At 45.7% G+C, this 26,591-nt stretch overlaps 2 protein-coding genes across 3 annotated transcripts; both read right to left on the reverse strand.

The window, feature by feature from the left end:
- Positions 1-686: 686 nt before the first annotated feature.
- Positions 687-15,254, reverse strand: Pak3 (p21 (RAC1) activated kinase 3). 2 transcript variants are annotated; one of them, XM_089571012.1, is made up of 9 exons: positions 15,097-15,254; positions 14,585-14,873; positions 13,972-14,123; positions 12,531-12,707; positions 12,294-12,357; positions 11,614-11,940; positions 9,687-9,852; positions 6,180-6,356; positions 687-2,640 (listed from the first exon to the last, which is right to left on the reverse strand). In XM_089571012.1, exons 2-9 carry the CDS (start codon positions 14,770-14,772, stop codon positions 2,515-2,517), a joined length of 1,377 nt encoding a protein of 458 aa, XP_089427138.1. In that variant the 5' UTR covers positions 14,773-14,873; positions 15,097-15,254; the 3' UTR covers positions 687-2,514. The 2 variants fall into 2 exon arrangements, with proteins under 2 accessions (XP_089427138.1, XP_089427139.1); XM_089571013.1 differs by having other exon boundaries at positions 15,031-15,229.
- A 1,543-nt stretch (positions 15,255-16,797) lies between these two features.
- LOC149358851 (uncharacterized) lies at positions 16,798-18,340 on the reverse strand. The gene is made up of 3 exons (XM_089567586.1): positions 18,283-18,340; positions 17,699-17,721; positions 16,798-17,185 (listed from the first exon to the last, which is right to left on the reverse strand). The coding sequence occupies exons 1-3, from the start codon at positions 18,338-18,340 to the stop codon at positions 16,871-16,873; spliced, it is 396 nt and encodes a 131-aa protein (XP_089423712.1). The 3' UTR covers positions 16,798-16,870.
- Between the last annotated feature and the right edge of the window lie 8,251 nt (positions 18,341-26,591).

A 26,591-nucleotide genomic window follows, 5' to 3' on the forward strand; every position in this document is an offset into this window, starting at 1 on the left:
CTCGAGCATCCTGCCCTCACGTACCCCAGACGTGGAGCGCACGCGGACTTCGCAATTCGTAGATGAGCGCGGCTAGAAGCAGCCGCCCCCGGCGCAGACGATGCGAGGCGCGAACTAACGTTAATCCTTCGCGCAGCAAACAGTGACCAAGCGCAGTCAATGGGCGCCGCGGCGGTGAAGAGAAATCGTGGCCTCTGAGATCAAGCGCGGTGTTAGGGTACCGATGCTTGAGCTGGTCACGGAGGCCATAGAAAACAAACGCGGTAATCCCACCACCCAAGAGATGGCGCTGGCATCTCTGAGATGAAATCGGCGACAGAAAGGGGCCGCATACCCGGAGAGAGTTTTCCAACTGTCTTTATCTAGAAACGTTGGCGCGCGCTCGTGAAACATCGAAAATAAAACCATCCGCTGAAAAATATGCGCAGTGACTACTAGATTTCGGTGTAATCACATTCCGAGAATCTATTTTCAGTGTTTTTGTTCAATTTTCAGAATTTGCTTCAGTATCAAAGCTGTAGCTTCATCCCTCGTAAAATCGTACCAACCAGCCAATACAAACTGCAAGTGTGTAGTACTCAAAAAAAGGACGCATGGAGGTGGAAAGAAAATTATAATATCTTAGTGATGTGCAACTGCAGTAAAATTCTGTATGGACTTCAATGTCATGAAAGTCAAGGCTCAGATTTGACTATAAAGAAATTTTATTTTTACAAAACATGAAAATTACACAATTTAAAGTTACAAAAAATATTGTCATCAAAAATCATTTAATTTGCATAGACACAGTCAAGAAGATTATGCAAGTGATCACTGCTTGCCAGTGAGTTTGACTAGAGTGTGACCTTATCTTTTTTTTCTTACCTCTCACAGATGGCTTTGCAGAGACAACCAAGAGACAACCAGTAGTAATTCATAGACAACTCCTGTCCTCAGTGTGCGATATGTCACCATCAAAGAAGACAGAATGCCATTTTCCAATCTTTCAGCTTCCTGACCAAGGGCTACATTCAAAGCACTATACAAATCTGCTGCATTAAGTTAAACTGACAGGCACTGAAGGTGGTGGTACAAACATCACGAAGATGCCCAAAATATTGCTGTAGCGAGACAAAACAACTGTGCTGAAATGCTTCAAATGTTGTGTAGACAGATACTGTGGCACAACAGTGCATAGAGAGCACAAAAAAAAAAAAAACTGCACACAACTCATTTTGTTCACCAGAGAAGAACATGAAAGTTCATTGAAAAAAATGCTCAGTGATGTGAGCAGTATTGGAATGTTGTCACTATCTACTGACCCCGATTTTACTCTCAGGAAAGCATTGCATAATTAGTAGAAAGTGCAAACTGACACTGACTTCAGTGTGTGAAGCTAAAAAAAAAATGTGAAAGGTATAGATACTACACGGTGGTGTATGCCAGTGCAAGCAACAGATTAGAACTGTACACACATGTAACCATGTACGAATGAAATCGAAATCCAAATTCTTGTAACAGTGGTAGCTGCGACCACCTTAAAAGGCCAAAACTGGAGCAGCAAAATATATTATCAAAGCATGTCAATATAAATTTGCATGGCTGAGTTTGCATAGATGAGTCAGCTTTCACACAGTGCCACAAAACCAGAGAAATGGTTTAGGAAAAAGAGTAAGACACCCTTGGTCCTCAGGTGTACGACTCATCTGAACACAAGGCGGCAGACACCACTGCAATTGGAAGGCATCATTGAGCTGGGGCATCACTGAATTGTTTGGCAGTGGACAATGCCAGGCTTGCCACAGACTTGCTATGCTCAACTCAGACAATCTGCTCTCCACATACTTGAAGCATCTAGTTTAGAAATGCCACTCACTATTGAAAAAAAAAAAAAAAAACTAGGAATCAAGAGATGCAAGAAATTCGCTCGCAAAAGGAGCCCAACTGTCCTGCACTGGAAAGCATTAGTGCAATGGCCTGGGTTCTGTCAAAACCTAGACGCAAATTAAGTAGCGCACGTTTCTAAAACACCTCCGGAGAATGAGACAAGACGATGACTGAAAGAGAAGGAGTCAACATTCACACCTTTAAAAACAATCGTGTATCTATCCTGAGCAAGTGTACGGCTCCGCAAGACCTTAAAACAGTGCAAATAAAATATACAAGCATAAAATCATAGTTCAACAAGAATGAGGGAAACAAAACTTGCAAAAAAAATAAAAAAAGGGAAGTCCTATCAGCTTGAGATGAGAAACTCAAGCTTCTTTCTCTCATGAGAAATCTCACATGTTACACCGGATGAGCAAATCAAAAACGAATACACACCGGAAATACACCAGGGTTCTCTCAATAATACGCAGGCGAAAAACGGACTGCTTGTCCCTCCTAACCTCTAAAATTGGTTCTGTGGTCATGTCGGGAACTGCCAAATCGATCAGTGGCAAGACTTCACCGTCTTTGCATAATGCATCAGCAACAAGTCAGCTGGCAGAGCGTGAAAGTAAAAAAAAAAAAAAAAAACTTTCACTAAAAAAATCAGGCCTTGTTGAGAACTTTCTTGGCAGCTCGTATCAAGGGCACGATGGTGGACAGTGATGCTGCCTTCTGCAGGAATGGGTGCTCCAGCAGCTCCTGGGCAGTGGCACGTGCCTCGACATCCACCTTTGGGGGAGAAAGCAAGGCAGCACACACAGCCCACACAAACATGAAATCATTTGTGTCTGCACGAAAATAGCAAAAACTGCAGTAGAGCCTATGGTGCTAAAGTAGCATATTTACATGGCTGTAAATCGCTATTTTGAAAAATTTGAAAAATTCAAAGCAGGGGGTTTGACTTATAACTGAAACCAAAACATAGCACCATGAATAACGGCGAGGAACGAGATAATGGGGGTGCTAGAGCGTAGTTGCAATTTTGTTTGCTCTACGGATCTACCCGGTAGCATTTCGGTATTCTGCACGCTTTTTCGGAACGATTTTTCTTTTTTACATTTAACTGCCCACTCAGGACTCAAGGGTGTGTCGATAGTTGATGGAAGGGCAGCTTAAAATCGCAGCCCTTCCAGGGAGTGCCAGTAGCTGATGGAAGAGTCGACGACGCTGACGCATAGTTTCTCTTTGCCTCTGTCTAGCGCATTTGACGACTGCCAGCCATGTTTTCCCAGTTTTTAATGTAGTGCTTCATCAATTGCCATATCTGCTCCGGGTTACGTTCATGGGCTACATTCCGGGCTACACTCACAACTACATTCAAGACGGCTATCAATCTCTATGCCGAAGAAACAAACAACTGTGCGCCGAAAGTTCTAAGTCTCTGAATGGGTGATACAAGTGTGATGGCTGCAGAGAGGCGAAATTTTCAGCTGTTCCACGCGATGGTGTGGTGCGGTTGCTTGTGATGTGGGGGATTTCGTACGACGACGACATGCTGTGGTTGTTCGCTGTAGTCTAAGACCACCGCAACTTTGTCACGTGGCTCATCGTGCTGGCCTTGAGCACCTGCTCCGTCAAAGCGCAGAACCGGCACCCCCACCCTCCCCGTGTGCCACAGCCAATGGCAGCTGCTGGTGAGCAGCAGCGGCCCAATAGCAGTCTACTCTTAAAGGCGAAGCTTAAATGCAGTATGGAGAAATTGCATGCGATGTCCCAGAAATCGAAGTAATATAGCCTTGAATGGGGAAGAAATTAATAAACAAACCAGGATTACAGTAAAAAAGAAAGAGGGGTGTACAAAACAGACAAAACAATGAACCACTTAAACACATTTACTGCAGCAGCAATTTTCGCAGCTCTAATCCCTGTGCAAATCCAACTAATTAGAACAGATATTAGATGGCAATAGCAACATAGAACGTGTTTTTCCAGAGTCCTTGAAAAACCTCAAATGTCCCACGCCTTCATCGCACCACTTCGTGCCCCAAAGCATAATACCGTAAAAACCCGCGTATAATACGAGGTTTTTTCCCCATAATTAGCGTCCTAAATTTCCGCCTCGTACTATTTGCGGATCCGAACAAAAATTTTCGAAGTTCCTCGAAGTTTTGGTTTCGTTTTTGCGGCGTGACTACGGCTTGGCTTTGCTATTGGCGCGTGGCTACGGCTCGGCTTCGTTACTCTCGACAAACGACGTCACGACGTCGTTTCTTTGTTGATCCGTTGGGTGCGCCGGGGGGTCACGGTGTGCCGTGCGCCTGTTGACAACGCACGTGCTCGCATGTAAGGCACGCTTCGTGAAGTGGATATTGTTTTAGGGAGCACGATGTCACGGTCTCGAAAACAGTACTCGGCTACTTTCAAGCGATTTTAACTGCGGAGAACATCGGCAACGGTGCGGCCGGGAGGCAGTTTGGTGTCGTCGAAGGAAGCATTCGTGGATGGCCACAACAGAAAGAAGCCCTTTTCGCGTGCAGCGGAACACGACGAAACTTTCGCGGCCGCTTGATGGTTGTGTAAACAAACCGTTCAAGGACGCAGTCAAGCGGTGCTACGCAGAGTGGATGCGCTCAGGTGAGCCTGCAGTGACGCCAACCGGGCGGCTGAAGCGGGCTTAAGAAGTGCGGCATCTCGAACGCCCTCGACGGCACGGAAGATGAGTACATTTGGGATGATTTGTCGGACAAAGAAATATCCGAAGAATGCGCTACTGAAGAAGATAGTAATTGAAGTGAAGTGCGGGATGCGATTTGAATAAATGTCTTCTATGAGCTTGCGTTACTCGTATTATACGAGGGTGAAACTTTTTTTTCCCCATTTCGAGTCTCTAAAACTTAGCCTCGTATTATATTCGGGTTCGTATTATACGCGGGTTTTTACGGTATATCCAATGTGACCTACTAGGCAAGGTGGCACTCAGCCCCCCCTCCCATTACAAAGGGGAATGCCATTTCCTTCACAGCATTCACAGAGGCAACACTCTCATGGTCTGCGATGCCAAGATCACTGCAATATTAGCTCATTCTTCATCACACTGAGCGAAGCTCTCCCGATAAGGGGCATGTGCTGGCACACCTGTTGTCCTTCCTTATCACAGAAGTACACATGCTGGGCACACTGAAGATAAGGAGCGTGATAAGACCACATTTCGTAATGGAAGACGGATGGTGCCATTGTGGCACATCCTGCTCGACATCCCTGCACTCACTGCCGCTTTGAGTGCTGAAAACTGGTGCGTGAAATGCCACGTGCAAATGAAAAATCTGTCGCAGGAGGTACCTATTTTCTTCTCGCCGAAAAGGCTTCAGATACGTGCATGTGATGTGCAAGGGCTTCATTACACGAAAAATGAGTAGAAATTTCCAAAAAAAGAAGTCATGGTTTTGAATGAAACAAAGATTTCGAAACTAAGACATGGAAACAAAAAAAAAAAATCTTACAACATGCATTCCATGAAACTGAGGTCCAACTGTACTGAGGTTTTGATATCCTGCACCAAAAGAGGTTTCTTAGCCACAGTCGTGCGTGGGACATGAATTTAAAGTGTCACGCTTCAATATGCCAGCCATTAGGCAAAGCAGTTTGTGTAAAATTTTTAAATGCATTGAAGCACTCAGTATAATGAACTAAAATAAAATTTCAGCTGCAATTCTAAGCTCAAACGGCAACAAACGAAACTTCACCCAAATGACTTGACATGATCCGACTTTTTTTCTTTTTTCCTTACACCTTAATGATAAGGTGTGAGCAGTGTCCTATTGCCAAGAATTGTGTTCACGTAACAGCTCCGGTATTTAGTACTACAGTAAAACGTCGCCATTTCAAACTTCCAGTTGTTCATGTAACAGCTCCAGCATTTAGTACTACTGTACAACATCCCTATTCCGAAGTTCAGAGTACCTGAATTGATCGTTTGATCTCATTACCGTCGCGCACATTAGAAAGGGTCCCCCTAATTTGAACTGTACTTAATTCAAATCAATTCTTGGCTCCCTTCAAGCTCAAATCACTACTAGATTGCAAATCTTTAGAAAAATTACCCTGCATGCACTCATGCACACATAAAAGAAAGCCAACATTAGTGCAAAGTTACAGCCATATGTTAGCAAAATTCTGTGGCTCTCCAGTTAGAGCCTTGCCAAGAAGCCAAGAAGTGATAATAGCGATAATAGCAAGCACAAGTCTTGTCCAGGAAGAACTGTTAGACTCAACTGGAGCCACACACTTCCGAGAGGACTCACAGCGACTGCCCTCAAGAGAGAGCTCACCTCAAGGCACCGGTCGAGGAAGTCGAGGAGCTGCGGGGAACGCCGTTCCCGATCACGAATGTGCGGCTTTCCATGGGTCGCAATCAGGTAGAGGGCTCGCAACGGCGTCTCGTTCAAGTAGGGGGGCTCACCATCCATCATTTCTATCAGCATGATGCCGAGTGACCAGACATCCACCTGGAGGAGAATGGTGCACGCTCACGTTTGACCTTGCCTTGCCAAACTTATCAATCCAACTTCTCTGGACGCGCACATAGCCAACGGTATCAGCCTCAGTTTCACTTCCCAAGTCTTGCCACATACTACACACACATCGATGACTGATGATTACCGATTACCGAGGCTAACACAGAGCCGTTGCCTAAGTAATAGCCACAGATCAAGTTCTTTGTAACTGCATAGCTGCATATGGTACATGCTAATGAGTAGGCATTCCTTTATTACAAATCTGTTCTGCCCTGACAGATATGCTTGAACGCACAGTACTGTCAGTCCAAAACGACAGGAGCAGTGCCTCGATTTTATTTGCACCGCAATCTTCAAGCATTTTCATATTCCTCAACAGGAGAATGCTACTACAAGTGAATTTCGCGACACATGTGGGGACCTTCTTGCAACAAAATTTCTGCAGTTTTGAATGGGCAAAAAGCAATGGTAGGTAGCATAAGGACGGGCACTAAGTACTTCTGAACGACCGTCAGCATTTCCCCCTTTTCTTCTTTCTTGAAAGCAGTGCAATGACCTTCCCTACATCCTAGGTCAGCTTTCCTGCAGGTGAAAGGAGCATTCCCTATAGCAGACCAGCCTGGACAAAATCAAGCAGAGAGAGAAACACTGCAGCAGTGCAGCACTCAGCCATACGGGTGAGATTAGGTTGGCGCTCTCCATACACACTGTACCTGCACGCACTTCTCGCAAAACTGCCTGCCTGCATCTGCCCGATTGCAGCTTTGCCTCAAAGATAGGCAACAGCAACTTATAGGGGGGATGAGGGTCTTGAAAACTTTTTTTATTTCTTAACATATCTTTCTGAAACTTAGCACCTGGGTGTATCATTGAATGCTGATTTCGAATATGCATTTAGATTTCAAATATCACAGCTGGAAGGAAATATATGGCAAAATAAAATATCCTAATTAGGTCATTTCTTACGGGCCTTTTTAGTAATTTATCAGCTAAATAAACGTTTTTAAAGAAAAAGCAGACATTTGCGAAGGCCCAGAGCACATCCTAAAGCTAACAGAATGTCTACAAACTAATTTTGTTGATCATAAATAAACAACAAAGTTGGAAAGAAAAAATGACTAGCCCGCACTTGACCTAATTGCTCATATATCATGTTTAAAGGAAAAAAGAAAGCTTTTAGGATGTGCTTTGGGCTGTTGCAAATGTCTGCTTATTCTTAAAAAATCATTCTTTAACTGATAAATTACTATAAAGGCCCGTAAGAAATTACGTAATTTGAATGTTATTTTGCGATAAATTTTCTTCCAGGTGAGATTTTTGAAATCTAAATGCATATTTGAAATCAGCATTCTATGATACACCTGCGTGCTAAGTTTCAGCAAGTTATGTCGAAAAATAAAAAACAAGTTTTCAAGACCCTCATCCCCCCTTAATGACAAGGCTTCTGACATCCAGGAAGGCCAGCTTTGGATGCCAGGAAGTTTGCACATCATGACGAACGATCATATTTCATAATACGAAAACACAGGGTATCTGTGGAGCAACTGCCGAGGCTTACATCTACTGAGCGTGATGTTTGCAAGTGCATTTTCTTTCCAGTGTTGCGAACACTCCTATTCACAGAAAAGCCATTTACGTTGCTCCAAAAGCAGCAGCATGGCTTCCCTTCATGAGAGTCCGCAAAAGTTTTCCACTGCACGATGTGCCAACTACAGCCATCTGAATCCTATGAAGCTGCTCTCCTTAGCTTGTCATCCTTTCAGATGACGAAAGCTAACGTATTACCGCGCTGCTCCCATTTTCCCTCAACAACTAAGCCAGACAACTTCTGTGACTACCATGTACCACCGTACATATGACGTTTTTCCCCCAAAACGGCCATCTAAAATTAGCAGGACCAACCTATAGATGGAGCAGACCTATCTGTGTGGTCTCCAGTAGTCTCGGTTGAGCTAAAAGCAGTACGCATCTCGTGCCAGTGCCCGTTGCCGGCAGGATGCATGGAGCTCCAAGTGTTAAAGAAAGTAAATTTCATTTCATGTGCAAATCAGTTCTGCTCCGAAAATTTGAATCGTGTGCTGTTTGCCACGTTTGCTCACGCTTGTGATCAGTTTCCCTGAAAAGTGATAAACAGCACGACAGATAACTACTGGCAACCTACGACTACAAAAGGAGTGCTGTTCACCCCAGAAAAGGAAGCCTATATACAGCTGTTATTGTAATAAAAAAAAAAATTCAGGAGGATGCTCTTATGAGAGGCCGACATCTGTGCACAATAAACACGCGACATCACCAGCTGCATCCTCCAAGCTCGAGTTAAAGCAGGCTATATCAACAGACAGTGGCTTTAGACTAGGCAAAGTACAAAAGTGCCAGTCTAGGCGATCCAAATATATTTTAAAGGGACACTGCGAAGCAATTGAAGTTGGTTTATATCGATTACTGTGTTCCAATACATTCTAATACATAGTACATTCACTGAAAACAAATTTTATGATCTCAAAAAATGCCAAAGCCAAAACAATGGTGTCACCACCACAGGCCATTTTCACAAGCAAAAAGCAAACTGCAATAAAGTCAGGTTCTTTTCTGTCTGTGAACCTCTAAGGTTAGACCACTCCTCCACCATCCGCCTCCAGCCAGCGATCGCAGTCTGCAGCTCTCTTAATGCCATCATTAGTGTCACGAGTATGAACAAATTAGTGGGGAAATATCTTCCATTTTCACTCCGAACTCGACAAAATATGCCTTTTGCTGCTGAACAAACACTAACAGAACCATGAAAAGCCAAACAACTGGATTTTGATGAGCACAAAAATTTAATGGAGCTGCTCTGGCAGTCCTTTAAAGGAGACACCTCCTGAGTGGGAGCTATTATTAACTGTTTTAAATACTCCTTTTTCCCCAGAACCATAACAGAATGGAATTCCCTGCCTCAGGCCCTTCTGCAAATAGACAATCTCCCCAAATTTGAAAATTGCTTGTACCGTCACTTACCTGAATAGACATCCCTGTAATTTGGTTTTTCTTTTCATACGTTTTGTTTCCCTACTGCTATTTTATGGTTGTAAGCCAAAATATTTACCCACTAGCATTTGCACTTTAGGCCTGTATCTGCAGTGCAGGACAGCTGTGTTGCGACGATTGTCGTTTTCAATTTGACTGTTTTGAATTGTGCACTGTTCATACTTGTGGCTGTGTGACTTAAGTTACATATACGTATCTGTTTCCACCCTGTAACGGCCTACGGCTGACAGTATCAATAAATAATAAATAAATAAAGTGACACAACAGTGACACAGTGGAAGGTAAGGTGCCCACCTTTGGTCCGTACTGCTTCCGGGTGACCACCTCAGGTGCCATCCAGTAAGGTGTGCCCACCATGGTGTGCCGCTTCTCATCAGGGCGGATTTGGGCACAGAAGCCAAAGTCGGTCACCTTCACTGCACCATCCATGCCGAGGAGCACATTGTCGGACTTGATGTCCCTGCATTGCAATACCAAAGTGTCTCCACACAGTGGTTTTGGCTCATGGCTCAGTTTGGCAAATCAACAATGTCACTCAACATTACCACAGTCCTGAGATAGATTTAAATGGTACGAAACTTACCCCAAAGTTTCCCACATGAACAGAATCTGCCCCTATGAGATGCACCAGTATTGGCTGAATCAGCTGACATTGTCAAATAAACAGAGCTGGGCCCATGTCCCAACTTGTGTCCCTTTAAGCCAATTAGGTGTCGCTAAAAGGAATGTTTCTGAAAGGTTTGGTTTGGTTTATGGGGTGTAACGTCCCAAAGCGACTAAGGCTATGAGAGACGCCGTAGTGGAGGGCTCCGAAAATTTCGACCACCTGGGGTTCTTTAACGTGCACTAACATCGCACAGTACACGGGCCTCTAGAATTTCTCCTCCAAAGAAATTCAGCCGCCGCGGCCAGGATCTAACCCGCGTCTTTCGGGTAAGCAGCTGAGCGCCGTAACCACTGAGCCACCGCGGCGGGCAGGGCTGGGCCCCTGCCCCAACTTGCGTCCCTTTCAGCCAATTAGGTGATGTTTCTGAAAGGAACATAAGTTTGCACAAGGACCCTGGAATGAACTTACATCCTCAAACTTTCCCATAATGCTGCAAGAATTGCACAATGTTACAATGTGACTGTGCAGGCTGAAAGCATGAGAAGATAAAACTGCAGTCACAATAAGAAAAATATCAGTTTTGCTGCAAGCAGTGAGAATGTAACACATTGCATACTCTTTCTAAACAGTGCAAAACATGTGGACATGAAGCCCTTTTCACAAATGCAGCCTAGCCAGCATCAGGCTTCTTGCAATGACGTACTGACCACCGGCACGCCAGCCGACAGCGGATCATTGCGAGCTGCTTGCTCGGTGTCGCTAGGCCAAACGTGCTCCACAATGAAGTCTCGGGGAAAGCGCTCTGGGACTAACCACCACTTATCACAGAATGTTTAACAATTTCGCCGGTTTCTGTCAACATGATAGTTTCACACTGAAATGAACACAGCACTAATTTCCGTTATGCCTAGGCAAGCGAAGTGATGAAAAATGCGAAAGTCGCCTCACACCGGCACCAATGGCCGCGATTCGCAACCGTAGAGTCCGGGCCGTTGGAAGAAACTTCACAGGCAATCGTGCGCTGCATTGCATCTTTATTCGTGCATGCCTGTACGTTAATTCCAGTTCAGCATGGAATGCCAGCTGCACTACTGAAAGTGCAAACTTTCTTCAGCAGCTGTTTTTGGTGAAGCCTTACAAGAAGTGGGCATATGTGAATGCACAAATGTGAATATGTGAATGGGCTTACTCAGAAAAATTTCGTTGAATTGGAACCTCACTCCAAATTTGTTCTTTGTGAAGGGAAATAATTTTATGCCTTTTTATGGTTTGCTGCCGGGTAATCCGAAATACTTCATTGTGCGGAAATTTGACTGCAGCGCCGCTCATTGTAGCGATGCCTCGCTATACTGCTATAAATGCTGCTTTCGAAATGTGCCAGTATTGTGACTCTCCCTTTGGAACGGTGTGAACCGTGTTGTAGCCACAGCCACAGCACTTGATGCACTAGCTTGCTCAAGCGGGCTGGGCATCAAGCATGGCAAGGCATCACATTTCCAGGTTCAGACGATCAAATTAATCATGTTCCTACTGACATCTCCTTAGAGGGGCATTTCCCACTTCGTTCTTTGAGTTTCATACAACCATAGCAGCCAGAAGGAAAGCCCTGCCTACCTGTGGATGATGCCCTGGGAGTGCAGGAAGGCTATCGCCCGTGTCGCCTCCAGACAGACGGCCGCCATCTGCTCTTCCCGCATGACCGTTTCCGAGACCACATCAGTCAGCGCCCCGCCTTCCAGGTACTCCATGACCACCCACAGGTCTTCATCCACCAGGTAGGCATCCAGGAAGTTCACCAGGTTGGGATGCCTGTTCTGGCGCATGACCTCGATCTCCGTCAGGATGAGCTCCTTCTTTGGCTGCTGCGCCAGCTCCATCGTCTTCACCGCCACCTTGCGCTGGGTCCGGCGGTCCGTTGCTGTGTACACCGTGCCCGATGCCCTGGACGTCAATGAGAGATAGGGGGCACAATAAATATTACGCAATTAAGCAACACATGATAACGAAGAGCCCAGTCAGACATGTCGAAATAAGAACTGGCACCATCCAAGCATGTGAACGAAGCACTACATACTGTTTAAGTGGTACAGTATCAAGAAACACAGAGTAAGTGGACATGGTGAGAAATGACAGTCTGTACTAACTGCTCTTCAGTGCTCCGGTTTCAGAAAGCAGGCGCATTCTTTTGATAGCTGGGAGACCACTCTCGCCAACGCCTTCACAATGCCCTCAGCCTTTATAACTTCCCGATATACAGTTGATAAAACGAATTCAAAAAAGTTCTTTCTACTCACCCAGAACCCACTTTGTTCATGAGGGTATACCGTTCTCTTGGGTCCTCTGGATTCACTATGTTTCCTGAAATTACAGAAACAAGCAAATTGCATCAGTAGACTGCACATGACAAGTAGACTGCTCCTTAACCTCTGACACACTTTACATCTCCTCCCAGTATTGCTAGCTAATTGAAAGGTAGACAGGCAAGCTCAGTGCAGCAAAGTCAATTTGAATACAAAAGCAGTCATACTTACGGAGCTGTGCCATGACCTCTTCTTCGGGGATTCTCGGTGCTTCCTCTCGTTTAGTTCGCATAACGGGAGATGCAAGGGGAACAGTTGCTGGTTTCTTATCCTTATCCACTGGTAGCGTCTTTGTGGGTACAGCCTCTTTATCAGACGTTTCGTCTAAGCCTTCATCATCGCTCATTTCTGTAACATTATAGTATAGCACATTATATCAACCTCACGTGTACATAACAGAGCACAGACTGCATTACTGTTCTTAACAACTGTGTGCACATGTGTGCCATGGTAACCACTCATGTTATCTGAAGATACATTTTAAATTACAGGCTCGCTCTATCAACGTTTACTTTATATACTTTTTGTCTTCCCCTGCTTGCTAGCAGTTGCAATGTCTTTAAGTGTAAGCCTTGCCATTGCAAATATGTTTTGCCAATCAACATTCATGCTAAAACGTAGCACGGTTAAATTCAGTGCTGAATAGCTGAAGTAGCCGTTTCAGCTGCTTAACACTTCATTTATATCTACAGGTTGGTCCCTGTCAAAAGCACGGTACCTAATATGTACAAGGCTGTAGCTGTTGTAATGGTAGTAGTAATAGCAGTTGGGTTTTAGATAGCAGCAATTCAAGCCATAATGCTCGAAAAGCAAGGTGACATTGGGATATTACAGTTCTCACTACTAGTAGGAATCAAGTTCTAAAATATAGGTTACAACGCCAAAATGAGACCTTAAGCAACTTAGTCGTCAAAAGATTGTTAAAGTGAATGAAGGAGAAAACTAAAAGCTTGGTTATGTAGAACACTAAATCATTAGCTACAAGTGCACGCTAAAATAGGATATATGCTCTGTAGACCTTGCTAAAATAATTACATTCGTATTCATGAGACTGGGATGAAATCAAGGAGTATGACACAAAAAGCACCTCTGTATCGCTTGCAGATAGGTTAGTCTAGGTTTTGCTGCAGAAGCCCATGTGTTAACATGCATGTACCCAATTGTTAGCCTTGTAAGGACGAGCTCATAAAGACTATTTCAATGCTTGCCATTTTTTAACCATTTCAGTTTGATTTCACAAGTTATCTTTCACATATTATAGAGTTTAATTTTACATTCCAGAGAGACTGGCATTTACTTCCGATTATTTTCTTGATTGTGTGCAATTTTGCTTTCGAAGGATATCTCCTCAGCCTTGAGTGTGTATTGTGTGGTTCTGCATGGTTGCAGCTGATGTCAGTGTCCTGCATACTTCGTATGACACACATGTAGAGTTTAAAAGCTCGAAAGTCTGGGCATAATTGCCCTTCTTCAATGCTAAAGCATCTATTCCCCAAATCCCGACATCCGTAACAATACTAGAATAGAAAGGTCGAAATAAAAACAAAACTTCAATAATGCTCGATGTATTTCAGCTCAGGCAGAACACATTAACATGGTCCGTTCTACTCACCTGGAACAGTGTCTGCGATTTCTTTTGATTCTTGTTCCACAGTTTCCTTTGTGCCCAGAAATTTGGCCACGCCATTCTTGTTTTTGATGGAATGTTGATAATACTTTAGTGCTTGAAGTACAGCAGTTGGGTGTTTGCTCTGCTCCTTGGCACTGTTTAATGAAAAGGCATATCGTGCTTCACCCACTGTAAAGTACTTTTATCATAAAGAAATCGCCATGCGCGCTGCACGAACATGTTTCTTAATTCCACTCCAGAACGTTACGAATGTGCTTTGAGCAGCTCGAAATTCTGCAAAAGGTTCCTGAATTACAAAGCTGTGTAAAATTAGATGCGCACTTTACCAGCAACATTTTAACTCATATGGGCACATTTTACATTACATGCAGGGAAGTTTCTGTTTATTTTTCCAGTAAGCATATCGTGCGCGCGCACAAATATGCCTCCTGGCTTTCGTGTTGTCTGTTAAACCACGACTCAACGTCGCTCACTATTATATGGGCCTAAACATTAGCTTTCGCGCCAAAAGACGCCAGTAAACACAGGACGCGTTGATGAAACAATATACAAGTAAGAACGACAACCTTGCTTCGAAAGCGAAAAGGTTACTCACGAAATGTTGGAATTTTGCAAGAGCTTGAGCCATGGCTCTGGCAGTCCTTCGACGTTTCCCGTTGTCGGGTTGTAGCCGACGTGAACAACGTGAGACACTTGAAATGGCTGGCCAATTTCTTCAATGACTCCGGAGTCGACACTCCTCTTGTCCTTTTCCTTTCGTCTTAGCTTGGAAAAGAAACTCATGGTGGCGGAGAAATTCGGAAGCGCCGACGACGCAGCGCTGAAGGTCTGTCTCCACTTAAAAGGCCTGACTGCAACAACAGTTTTGGTCTGCCCGGGCCAACCTGCAACAGAAAAGCGGCGACTCCCCCTTCATATGCGCCACTCGTCAACAAATCCGCCAGCATGACAGAGATGACATTTTCCGAAACATTGAGGCATTCCACAGCGGCCCAGCCCTACTTGCCACTTTTTAAACAGGAAGTTGGCTGTGTTCCTTACATTCGCACGTCTACGCTGTTCCCTTGATAAGTGTCGGCGCGTGCAATAAAAGAGGGGTCAACTTACTCAACACGTGGCCGCTTTTAAAAATTTCGTCCGCATTTGTTATGACACACGCACACACCCAGCGCTGACCAAAACTTCGATGTCGACTAAGCCAGAAGTTTACTGGCCACGGTGACGTATGCGCTCTATCTGCCTTATTCTTTATCTTTTATTCCATTGTTTATAAACGACGGCGTATTCACAATTACTCTTGCACATAAGGGTGACGTAAGAGCCTAGATATGCCTGCTATACTTGAGCAGTTTAACCAAAGCAACTGCTGAAAACCCATTTTTCTCGTTTTTCGGAAGGAGATGATCCAAGGTGACATGTGTCTCATCGCACCCAAGCGCTCAAAATTTTTCAAATCACAGTTAGCCTTTTCTGAACACCAGAATTGATCTCTGCAACGTTAAAAATCAAAATTATATTGAGTTGAATAAATATTTCAGCTTCAACGCTCACCGAAAAGCCTTTGGCAAAACAATGCACACGACTGGCAGCGATAACGACAGCAACGACAGAAGCGCCTATTTCAAAGCACTCAGAAAGCTCACTTTTCTTTTTGTTACTGACCTGTTATTTGTGCGTCCTAGTAGAAAATGCATAGGCGAGAATATTGTGGCATTAATTTACCCGGCATTACCTAACGGCTTCGCAGGCACTGCAATTAACTCACGTGTTGGATGATCCCGAAGCCCCCGAACTACAGACGCATATGTTGTCCGGTACGCGAAAACACCGCATGGGGGCAGCGCAAGTTCAGCAACTATAGCAACTACAACGCCAACCCTATTCATTCGCGCTCCTGCTTTACAGCACAATTAGTTCAGCGCGCCAAAAGGCGTTCAAGTGAAGCTTGACAGGCTGTTTCCGGTCCGTGAGCACGCTTCACTGCGGACGTTCTTTTCTCCGTCAGTTTGGCGCAGTTGCTAAAGAGCAGAGGCGAGACACGTGTACGTTGGAGAGACAGAATTTGCGCACCGTTTTTCGCATGTGCAGTGTACTCGGTGGATATAACATTGGACTGTGCTCAGGGACGGCGCCAGGATACAGTTTAGCCAGAACTTTCGTGGTGGGGTGGCGCGAAGAAGGAAGAGAGAGGAGGGCGTAAAATGTTGGGCAGGTATGATGCCTCTGTGGCACTGCTCTTAATAAAAATAAAATAAACGAACAAAATGCGATGGGCCCGTCTTAAATGGGTTCAAAGCTGGCTGCACTGTCATGGAACATCCTTCTCATCGGGGCATCAGCGAAGCGCTCGGCAGATTTTTCTGTAGCCCTGCAAACTTTTGGAGTGGCCACAAGCACCCGTCGCTTACCCTTGGCGCCGCCACTGGCTGCGTTCTTAACCAAGGATACATACATAAGCAGCGCCCTTGTGGTTCAAATTGAGCTGTGAATGGTAGAAAATTAAATATAAATCTAAAGACCAAGTGTGTGTGTGGGGGGGGGGGGGGGGAAGGGGGGGGGGGTGACAGCTAGAATACTGTGCAGCCACCATCACAGGGTGCTGGGCAGCTTTTGACGAGAGGCGCTTCAACAACGAATAGGACTGGCAAAAAAAATACAATAGCTCAGAAAATCATCTTTCCTACAAAGACGCTGAAAGCTACAAAGGAACTTACGTAGACCAGTGGCTTGCGCTCACCCTATACACCGAATGTCCTCTTTGGACAGTACCAAGGTCACGCTGCTCAAAAGTACGGCTACAGACAAAAATTGGCGCAAAATTGCCCTTTATTCGCAGTGCACTGCTCCCGCGGAGCCAGTCCCGTAACCTCCGGAGTACCGGTCACCGCCTGCCGCCCGGGATTGCGTTGATTATGTCGTTGATGTTCGGAATTCCGGTCGGGAAGTTGGTCGGGAATCCGGGTGGGAAGGTTGTCGGCAGTCCCGGAGGAAACGTGGGCAGGTTTGGCGGCACCGTCAGCAGGCTGCTCATAGCTGACACGAAGTCCGGCACGGTGGCGCCTCCGGGAAAAGTGCCGCCTGGCAGGAAGGTGGTCAGCTGGTCTACGCCGGGGAAGCCAGGGAAGCCGGGGAAGCCGGGGATGCCGCCTCCACCACCTCCACCTCCCGAGCCACCTTCGCCGTCGCGGCCCGGGCTCTGGAGGCCGCGCGGACGATGAAAACTTAGAAAAGTGACTACTGGTGAGACTAACAGCGCGTGAATGACAGCAAACAACAGATTAAGAAAGCCGCATCGGCTCATCCTAGTTCGTGTGTATTTGTCTTGTGGTGGTAAAAAAGGAAAATAACGTAATATGAATCGACTGCTCTTTTGTGGTTGTTCAGTTACTTTTGGGGGACTGTGATATACCACTGAAATCAGTTACATTTCAGATGAAGTAATTGTAATCAGTTTCTTCTTTTCTGTATCGTGTGCAAGACTGACACAGCGAATCCATGAAAGATTCTGGTAAGTTGAAGTAGGGAGAAGATGAAGAAGAACAATTTGACAACAAATAGCTGGCACTGAGGGCATCAACTACGACCTGCCGGATGCGTATTAAGCGACGTCTTCGTGGAAACTGTTTTTTGGCTCCGGGTTAAGAGCACTGTCATTTAGTCTATTTAGCTGTGCAGCATTGCGGAGTGGGATCGTTTGGTGCATACGTACCTTCAGTGCCCTCGGAGCAGCACCTTAGAGAGAGGGAACGAAAAGAAAAAATAAATAGTTTATTAAGCAGACAAGCCAAGGCAAACGTTTCATAAAAATTATTTCTCCTTCATTGCCCTTTTCCGAAAAAAAAAAAAGCAACGACTTTAGTCTGGCGACTGGTGAGAGCCATAATGGCTGACGAAAACACAGAGGGAATGGATGCCAGTCTGTAATAAAAGCTAATAGAGAAGGTATCGGAGAAAGCAGAAAGGGGGAATAGCCATAGAGAAAAAAAATCAAGAAGGAAGTGGAAGTCAATGTGGCGTCCAGTGAAAAAAAAAGCCTCTAATGTCGTTCAGTGGTCAACATGCTTAATGCTATCTAGTCGCGTCTGATTGAAGGCTTGCAGTGCCCTTCATTATCATTATCACCATCATCATCATGACTGCACAGACTGCAGTTTAAAGACCTCTCCCATATCTCTCCAATTAACCCGGCCATGTGCAAACCGCGACCACCTTATCGCCGCACACTTCTTATTCTCATCCGCCCGCCTAACTTTCTGACACCCTCTGCAGAAAGTTTGAAGAAGGTGCCCTTACCGACTGATGAACAAAGTAGGAGAGCGACCACTGAAAAGGCAGCTACGAAACCGGTCATTCTGGGACGTGCAACTTGGCTCCTATATTCAGCTAAAACCCTGGCTGCGGGCTCGAGCCGGCGTGGTCCCTATATAGGGTCCCGACGCTGGCGGTCGGCAAGCTGATGATGACACGTACCACGTATCGTGCGGGACCCGCAGGTCAAGTCAGTTTTAGACGATGACCGAGTACGCTCGGATGTCTTTCGAGCAGTCGCCCTCATTTCGTGCGGGCAGAAGAACTGCCCTTTCATGATACGGTGAAGCAGGGCTGCTTTTTCGCGTGCATGTGTCGGCGGATTCACAGCCATAGATCATCGTATAGGCGAAGTCTGCGAGCTGTGCAGTTTCCGCGGTGAAAGAGTGTGCGTCAGAAACACCGCAAAGAGAAACGTTGAAACAGGACGCGGCGCAGTTTACGTCACCCGTGGCGAGCCACGACGCTGTTGCATGGCAGAAAACACTTGCGCTGCACGTTGCCTGCTGTGCTGAAATTTACGGCGCATATTTTTTTCCCTTATTGATTTGTTCTTGTCCGCTGCGATGCGCGCTTGTGTTTCCCGACTTTTCAGAGCATGTAGGCATCGAATTGGCTTTATAGGAACGTTGAGGAACACGGAGTATGAAACGCCAATTTGAAACATGATTTGAACGAGGACATCTTCGACGAAAGTCGCTCTGGTTGGGTTTGAAATAAAAGCTGAGAAATGCTCGCACAAACTATTAAATTATTTTCTGCCCAACGTTTCAGGTTCAACTCATTTTCTTCTGCGGTGAAAAAGGCGAGCAAGCAGCAGCAAGAGATAGCTTGGTCGGTGTGGGTATTTTTTTAACTTTTCAGCCTGAAACACATAATACGCCAAGAGTTTTGTTTTTAACTTCGCGCGAATTCATGACTTCAGTAACGTATGTTGAGGCGCTAGTTGGTTTTGCATTGTTGAAAAAGACGTGGCGCTACATGTACACGTGTCTCCTGGTCTTTTTTGTGCGTGTACTAGTAACGCCAAGTCATTTTCAAAAATCATGACTTCAGGAAGGTCAACAATACCGGAACAAAATTCTGCAGCGCATTTGCTGCGGCGCAGTGCTAAGAAAAACTCCGCAGGGAATGCTACGTCATGAGGCCGTCCTCCGCAAGCCTCTCATGATGCCGTTCCCTTCACTCTTTCTCTCCCCAGGCACGCCAAAGTTCATGCAACGTAATGGTTGAGCTGGCCAATAAAACGCAACACTGGCTATCATGTAGGGCCGACTGTGTCCCTTTTGCTGCGTATGACTAGGCTTCAAAACTTCCACGTGACGCTCTCTTCTGAGTTTTTCTTCCCTGGCTAAGCCCGACGGCGTTATATAACGATGATGACGATTATGATCGTTCGACTTTAGTGGCGCCAGGGCAGACTGGCCAGAAAGCGTCACGGTTAATGTTTTTTGGTTTCCATAAGATGTGGTAAAGGAATCTTTATTTCCAAGCTTTTCAAACTATAGAAGCCGAGTACCAGGCCAGGGGAAAGCTTGCAGCCAGTCGTGCGCAGCCGTTGGTACTGGGGATCGAACCTCGCACCTCCCGTATACGAGGCTTCGAAGACGTTAGAAATGCGGAGGCTCCACTGTAGTCGTCCAGCGTTCGAGAGCTGTTTATCACGAGTCTCATTTTTTTTATTTCATTTTAATTTAATTCAGTAGTAATTGAAGTCAATTTGAGCACTCGCTCACTCGCAACCAAACTTCCTTCATCCATTTACTTGCTCCATCACCCACAGTATCAGCCAAAGGTGCGCTTGGTCGCTTCAATGATTCAGCCTTTCACCAATGATTCAGCTTCAGTGATTCAACATTTCGCCAGCCTTTCAAGCAAGTTACCGACCTACAGTGGTCGCGGTGCCCACGTTTCAGAAACGCAGTCAAGTACACATCTAAAATGCTCCTCCCCCATCGGCAACCCTTATTGTGAACATGAAAAATTTTGGCACCTTAGATTTATGAAGCTCGTCAGGTTAAATATATCTCTGACTTACATGTTTCTTCACCATCTCTTTAAATATTTTAGAAACTTCGTTTTCACGAATTAGGAAAAAAAAGATGTGCTCAGCATATCTCAAGTCTTCGGTGGATCTTCATTCACGCCTTGCAGGTGTTATTTCTCTTTGTTCTGGTTTGCGGGAAATTTCTAAGAGCGCCACCTAGCTCCTCGATCGCCCGTAACAATGCTTTTATTGACTCCGGCATGAAATTCCAGCAAGCTTTTGTAGACAGTTCACAAAAAACACTACATGTCTCATTAACTGGGGGGCTATGAAGAGTTTTCGACGAACGGTCTCTGTCACGAGAAAACGATCTTCGAAAGTAGCAAGACTGCCTGCTCACTTATCCCGAAGAAACTCGGCAAATCCGAACGTTCACTGGGGCATGGCGAGTTGTCATATTTCAGCGCTTGTTTCAGGATGATGGTGTTAGGGTGCAGATGGGATCAGACTTACAACCTTTATCAAGCGCCTGCAGTTATGCGGAAATATGCGTCGTACCACTGTCTCAGAAGGCCAGTGTCCTTTAAAAGCTTTCATCCATGAAACACCACTGGCTTATTTACGGGAACTGACTCCGCACCCCACCAATCCTCTCTCTGTTTCTTTTTCTCTACAACGCAACTGTGTCTACATCTTGCTGTTCGCTTACTAGCTCGCATTGTGTTATCACCATCGATGGAAGCGCCCTCTCAGCGTCTCCAAAACGAGAAGAAAGTAACTAAGCTCAGATTTTAATTTCCAAAGCAAGGCACCAGCGAGTAGCGAGATATATATACGAGAGCCAAATGCGCCAAGGTCTCTCGCTATACTCTCTTTGCGCCGGATATTGCAGGCGGATGAGGCCGTCCCACACATTTCCTCTTCCTTGTCTGCCGGCCCCCGCCGATAAACATTTTTGCTCTTGCGCACGGACTCTACATGCATCCACGCGCAATATTGCTCTGCTTTCGCTAGCATTTTTTTCCCTTTCAATCTTATCTGTGACCGCCACATAGCTTATATAGTAGATGTTGATTCCCACGGTTCTACTTTATTGGGTCTATCAATTATGCTGCTAGTTTTGTTGCAGTTGGTTTAGTGTTAATAATGGCGCATATTCGGTTATGACTTCCATGTGCCGAACACAGGGTCATCACGACATCATTACGTCATCATCATCCCACGCCAAACACTGCGATAAGAGTTTGGTGTGTGGAACTAGTGCCAGAAACGTTTTTCTGCATCAGGCACTGAAAAAGAGTGATGTATAAAGGACACATATGCGTAAATGCGCATATGACGACTATGTATTAACGGTTAATTATACATTATCAACCTATATATAACTCTGGCCGCACCATGCATTGGAAGTTAGTACATCCCTACCGTGTCTACCCCATCTAACATATCTTGCAATTTGCCCATCTTTTCATCTGTGATACCTATTTTGTTTTCGTTTTGGTTCGCCGGTGGACCAGGTCACGTGGTCTGCGTCACTTGCGAAACAGTGGTTGGTTCTCTGGTGTTGGCCTACATACTTCACTATAACGCCTTGCGAAGTGATGCATCGCGTCTCTTTTTTTTAGACCCCCCCCCCCCCCCCCCCCTCCTGCTCCTCCCTTGCGCTAGGTAAGGCTTGTCGCGCGACATAGCTACTCTCTTGTATAGACCAGATTCTTTTACCCTCGCACGCAGGCTGCTGGCGCGCCCCTACTCTCGACACCAGTCGCCATCTATCGGCGCGCGCGGCCCGATGGACTGCGGGTCGCGCCGGCGCCGCACATAGAATGCATGTCTACGTGTTCGCTTCTGTCGTTGTAGTGCTTCATCATAACATATGAGGGTGTGTGCTGTGCGTCCCTACTACATTTTCCCTCTACCAGACAGTACTGCGGTTGTCTTGCGGCGCAGTTAGTCGTTAACGTGACATCTCCGAGTTTTTTTCCGTTCATTTGGTTGTAAGTGCGGCGAGGCAGTGCCTGTCTGTCTCGTTGTTTGTGCCCACCATGATGATATTGATGATTAGCGCTCGTGTCCTGTCTTCACCTTTTCTGTGTCTCGTTTTTCGAGCTACGTTTTTCAATGATGACATACTCAGGATTCTAAACGCTGGCAGTGCAGCGGCGACGCTGCTCCACCGAGCCGCTGGTGCGGCGGCGCTGCTCAGGGAAATTCTGGAATAGTATTGCAAACAGCAAGGATTTTTCCCGTGGAGTAGTCGGCCAGGTAGCGTACGGACTGGAAACCGGCACTTCTAAGCAGATTTCTGCGCGGGCGTGTCGTTTGTTGCCGCCTTTTACGTGCGCTATCTATCATCTATGATAATTTTAGGCACAGGAATGTGGATTTATTGATTTGATTCAGTGCTGTAGTAACTGGATAGGCGAGCTGCAGACTGAAGGTTGTCCCGACGAGGCGCGTGTTTTCGATCACCTCCTTGCGCTGAGCTTGCTCTAGTTTCCATTAAACACATTTCATGCACAGCATTGTAAGCACGACCGATACCGATTTCAGTTGCTCTTTCCGCACGCATGTCTTAGGGATCAGGGGGGTTAAAGAGTTTACCGTAGTGTCTTTCTGCTTTTGCTATCTACCTTAATCATAGGAAAATATGCGCGATTTTAATACATTCATTCACACTTAGCCAAACGCCTACGCAACGCTGTCACACGCGGCGAGAGCTACCGAATAAAATGAACGCGACTTCGGACCTCAGAATTCGTGAAAGCTGCTAATATACATTCAAGCTTTGATAATTTGAGCAAAAGTACGTTTTTATGCATCCAGGTTGCATAAACCATGACAAATTTTGTTTTTTGTTGGCGCTGCGACTCAGTTAAGCTCACAGCGGTAATTTGTTGATAAACTGGCGCACCACGCATGCTACAAGAAATCCCTGTTTGTGGGTGGTACTTTATGGCCGAAGGATTAAGAGTGCATGGGAATTGAACTGCATGCTAGCCGCACACCTAATACTTGATATTGAACAAAAGTTTTTTTGTTTTTTTTTTGCAGTGGAGCACCAAGACGGTAGCGATATAAGCACGAGCGCGTTCTAAGCGTCAGCACAATTCACGTGAATGTCAAAGTAAATGTCATTAAAACGCATCAATGTGCTCCCTTTGATAACGTGAATACTTCCTGCAACACAGCCACGCTGAGGAAGTATGCTCGGCAATGTTTTTTTAGCGCCCGAAGCGCGGCTATATGCAGGCGCGGCCGCGGAACTGCCGCAGCCCCGCAGTCCCCAAAGAAATGCCCGCACCGCGGCGCACCAGTCGGCGGAAAATGGCCGCGCCCAGGAGCGGCTCTGGATTGAACTCCGCCTATATACCCCGGTATGGACGCACAATATCTACAGCGCCACCTCACCTATGTGCGTAAACTGTGATGTTGTGGGTGACGTGAACCATTTCGTTTTAGCGTTCCCGCATTTTGGTGCCAAGCGGGAGACACTTCTGGAAAACCTGGAGAAACTGAACATTCCATTGGACGACGTCTCTCGCATCGCGTACTCTGAGGGCTGCCAAACTGAGCGGTGGTCAGTGTAAAACACTCTTGAAGTTTTGCCATACACATACACAGTCATTGAAATTAGTGATTCAGGCGGTACAGCTGCCTTCAGGCCAGTGTAAGGCTAATCCCGCCTGTATACATTCACACCATCACCACTCCCAGTGAACTTAAAGAACCCCAGGTGGTCGAAATTTCCGGAGCCCTCCACTATACGGCGTCTCTCATAGCCTCTGTCGCTTTGGGACGTTAAACCCCATAAACCAACCAACCAACCACCATTCCCACCCACTATACTCCACCACTAGCCTTACAAGGCAAGTGACGAGTGAAAAACAAGGAAAAAATGTACTGAATAGATATCTGACCACTAGCCTTACAAGGCAAGTGACGAGTGAAAAACAAGGAAAAAATGTACTGAATAGATATCTGAATACACGTGCGGTAGAATGTTTATTTAAGTGCTACAATTTATATAATGAGCCCACTTCACCAAGACAAAGGTTTTTCAGAAATCGCTTTGTCCCAAGACGACTGAGCAGTAGTACCCTCTCCCTACCCTTATTGTTTAATTCTCAAATATGAATAAATATGAAGGGGTGTTTTGATGCGATGTACTGCTCTCCTGCTTAGGCAGCACTAACTGCCTGCAGTATTTCTGAATAAATCTATAGGCCTAAAGTGAAATGGACTGGCCACTTATTCGGCTGCCATGAATAGAAGGCTGGTTCAGACAAAAACGAAACGAACATGCAAAGAAATAATTAAATAAATAAACGAAGATAAATTGCAACCATAGATGTATAAACGTAGATCCACTCGCAAAAGCATTGGTGGAAATGCTGCAAAAATACATTTCCTACGATTTCCTATACGTGCCCATGTATCCTGTACTACAGTGTAATCCTAGAGGAGCTGTATATTTTTTTCGTGTGATATTTCTTCCTCTTCATCTTCCTCTCCTTCTAAGGTCACCTGGACAACCTAAATAGCTATGACCAGCTTCCCTGGACGTTAGAGTTACTGTATATGCTACAGGAACTCTACTGGACGTCACCACCTAGCGCCATCTATCGGCCGCCAGTAGCCAACAAGGCGTAAACTGAAGGGAATATTTTCATTTGTAATTGAAAGAAAACTAAAGAGTGCGGTGAGATGGTGCACGAAGATGCTGGTACTGATGGCCTAATCTTCCTACGCGCTGCAGATTATGACTCATAAAGCGCTTCCTGCACTCGCACTGACGACCGCCGGAAATAAGGTGTACCAAATATTCAAAATTCCACCAGTAATTTTTGGCGTTCAGCGTCATGCAGCACGTGCTGGCAGCTGGGCAGACGAGCTTGTCTGCATGTATGCCTTGTATAAGTTACACGTGGCTAGGTATTTAGTGCGCACTTGCAGCGTTAGGCATAGTAGGGTCTCTATTGGTATCCATATGTGCTAGGCAGTACTGACTACACAACGACACAGACGCAAAAGTGTCGCCACAATGTGTCCGCAACGAAAAATTAGGTGCGCGAGAACTTGGCACGCAAGCCTGAGAATACATCTCTGCGTTTAAAAGGAAAAAAAAAAACAGGCAATAAGTGTTTCAAGATTACGAAATTCAGCTTGCGAACTTCAGCATTTCCAAAAAGCACCCTAGAAGGGACTAAAGCATCGAGTAACAACAAAATTGAACTCTGCTCAACATTTAACCAATTCATTATGACGGCCCCTGTGGGTTTAACGGTAAGCGCCAGGGGCAGCCTTTCAAGTAATTAAGAGTTAGTCCAAAAGGATGAAAAATTTGTCTCTTCGGATTAAGTTAAAACAACCAGCTTTTGATCGATCGTGGACCGACTGCGGGAAGGGACGCTTAATTAGCCGTGCAATCAATCAGCTTCAGTTTCCCATAGGCAGTCCGAGAAAATGTCACCCACCCACGGACACCCGATTCAACCATTGAAGAAGCAAGTACCATACCAGATCTGGTACTTTTTTTTTCTCTTTTTGGCTGAAAGCGTTAGTCGTAGTTTGAAGGACCGGCTTCCAGCGAAAGTTTATAGATCCATAAACACAAACGGCTGTGTGGGAACATCTGTGTAAGTACATAGGTAGATATTGATATCGGCGTACGTGCAAATGTTGCTCCTGGCTAGCGAACCCGGAAAACATGGAGCGCGTACGTTCTCCTAAAGGCTGCTACAATGCTTCCGGTCATTTTTGTTGTAGTTCTCAATGTTATCAGCGATATCACTGATAAGAAACATATCAGAGGATACTTAAAAATCACTGATATCGCTGACATACCGGAAATTTTTTTTCAATCCTTTAAAGGTTTTATTTTTAGAACCGTAAGAGATACGCAAGTGCGGTCTGTGCAGGTGGATCGTACAGCAATGTGGACATTATGTACAGTCTTTGTCGAAAGTATACAGCGCAAGGGGTCTGCTTCTGAGGCCTGCAGCGCGGCTCCTCTTGCTTGGTCAGAGACCCTAATCTCACGAAGCCGCCGCGGTGGCTCAGCGGTTATGGTGCTCGGCTGCTGACCCAAAAGACGCGGGTTCGATCCCGGCCGCGGCGGCTAGAATTTCTTTGGAGGAGAAATTCTAGAGGCCCGTGTACTGTGCGATGTCAGTGCACGTTAAAGAACCCCAGGTGGTCGAAATTTCCGGAGCCCTCCACTGCGGCGTCTCTCATAGCCTTAGTCGCTTTTGGACGTTAAACCCCATAAACCAAACCAAACCTAATCTCACGAAGGCGGGAGGAA

Source organism: Amblyomma mixtum, chromosome 2, assembly GCF_055824585.1.
Source record: "Amblyomma mixtum isolate Tamu chromosome 2, ASM5582458v1, whole genome shotgun sequence".
NCBI lineage: Eukaryota > Metazoa > Arthropoda > Arachnida > Ixodida > Ixodidae > Amblyomma > Amblyomma mixtum.

What these genes read in the sequence shown, in the direction of transcription:
- LOC149358851 (XM_089567586.1), bottom strand. Translation starts at nt 18,340, where the DNA reads ATGACCGGTTTCGTAGCTGCCTTTTCAGTGGTCGCTCTCCTACTTTGT. An exon ending in CCTACTTTGTTCATCAGTCG is followed by an intron (nt 17,722 to 18,282) that starts GTAAGGGCACCT and finishes CCTCTCTCTAAG; the next exon opens with GTGCTGCTCCGAGGGCACTG. An exon ending in CTGCTCCGAGGGCACTGAAG is followed by an intron (nt 17,186 to 17,698) that starts GTACGTATGCAC and finishes CGCGGCCTCCAG; the next exon opens with AGCCCGGGCCGCGACGGCGA.
- Pak3 (XM_089571012.1), bottom strand. Translation starts at nt 14,772, where the DNA reads ATGAGTTTCTTTTCCAAGCTAAGACGAAAGGAAAAGGACAAGAGGAGT. An exon ending in AGAGGTCATGGCACAGCTCC is followed by an intron (nt 12,358 to 12,530) that starts GTAAGTATGACT and finishes CTGTAATTTCAG; the next exon opens with GAAACATAGTGAATCCAGAG. An exon ending in TCCCAGGGCATCATCCACAG is followed by an intron (nt 9,853 to 11,613) that starts GTAGGCAGGGCT and finishes ATTGCAATGCAG; the next exon opens with GGACATCAAGTCCGACAATG.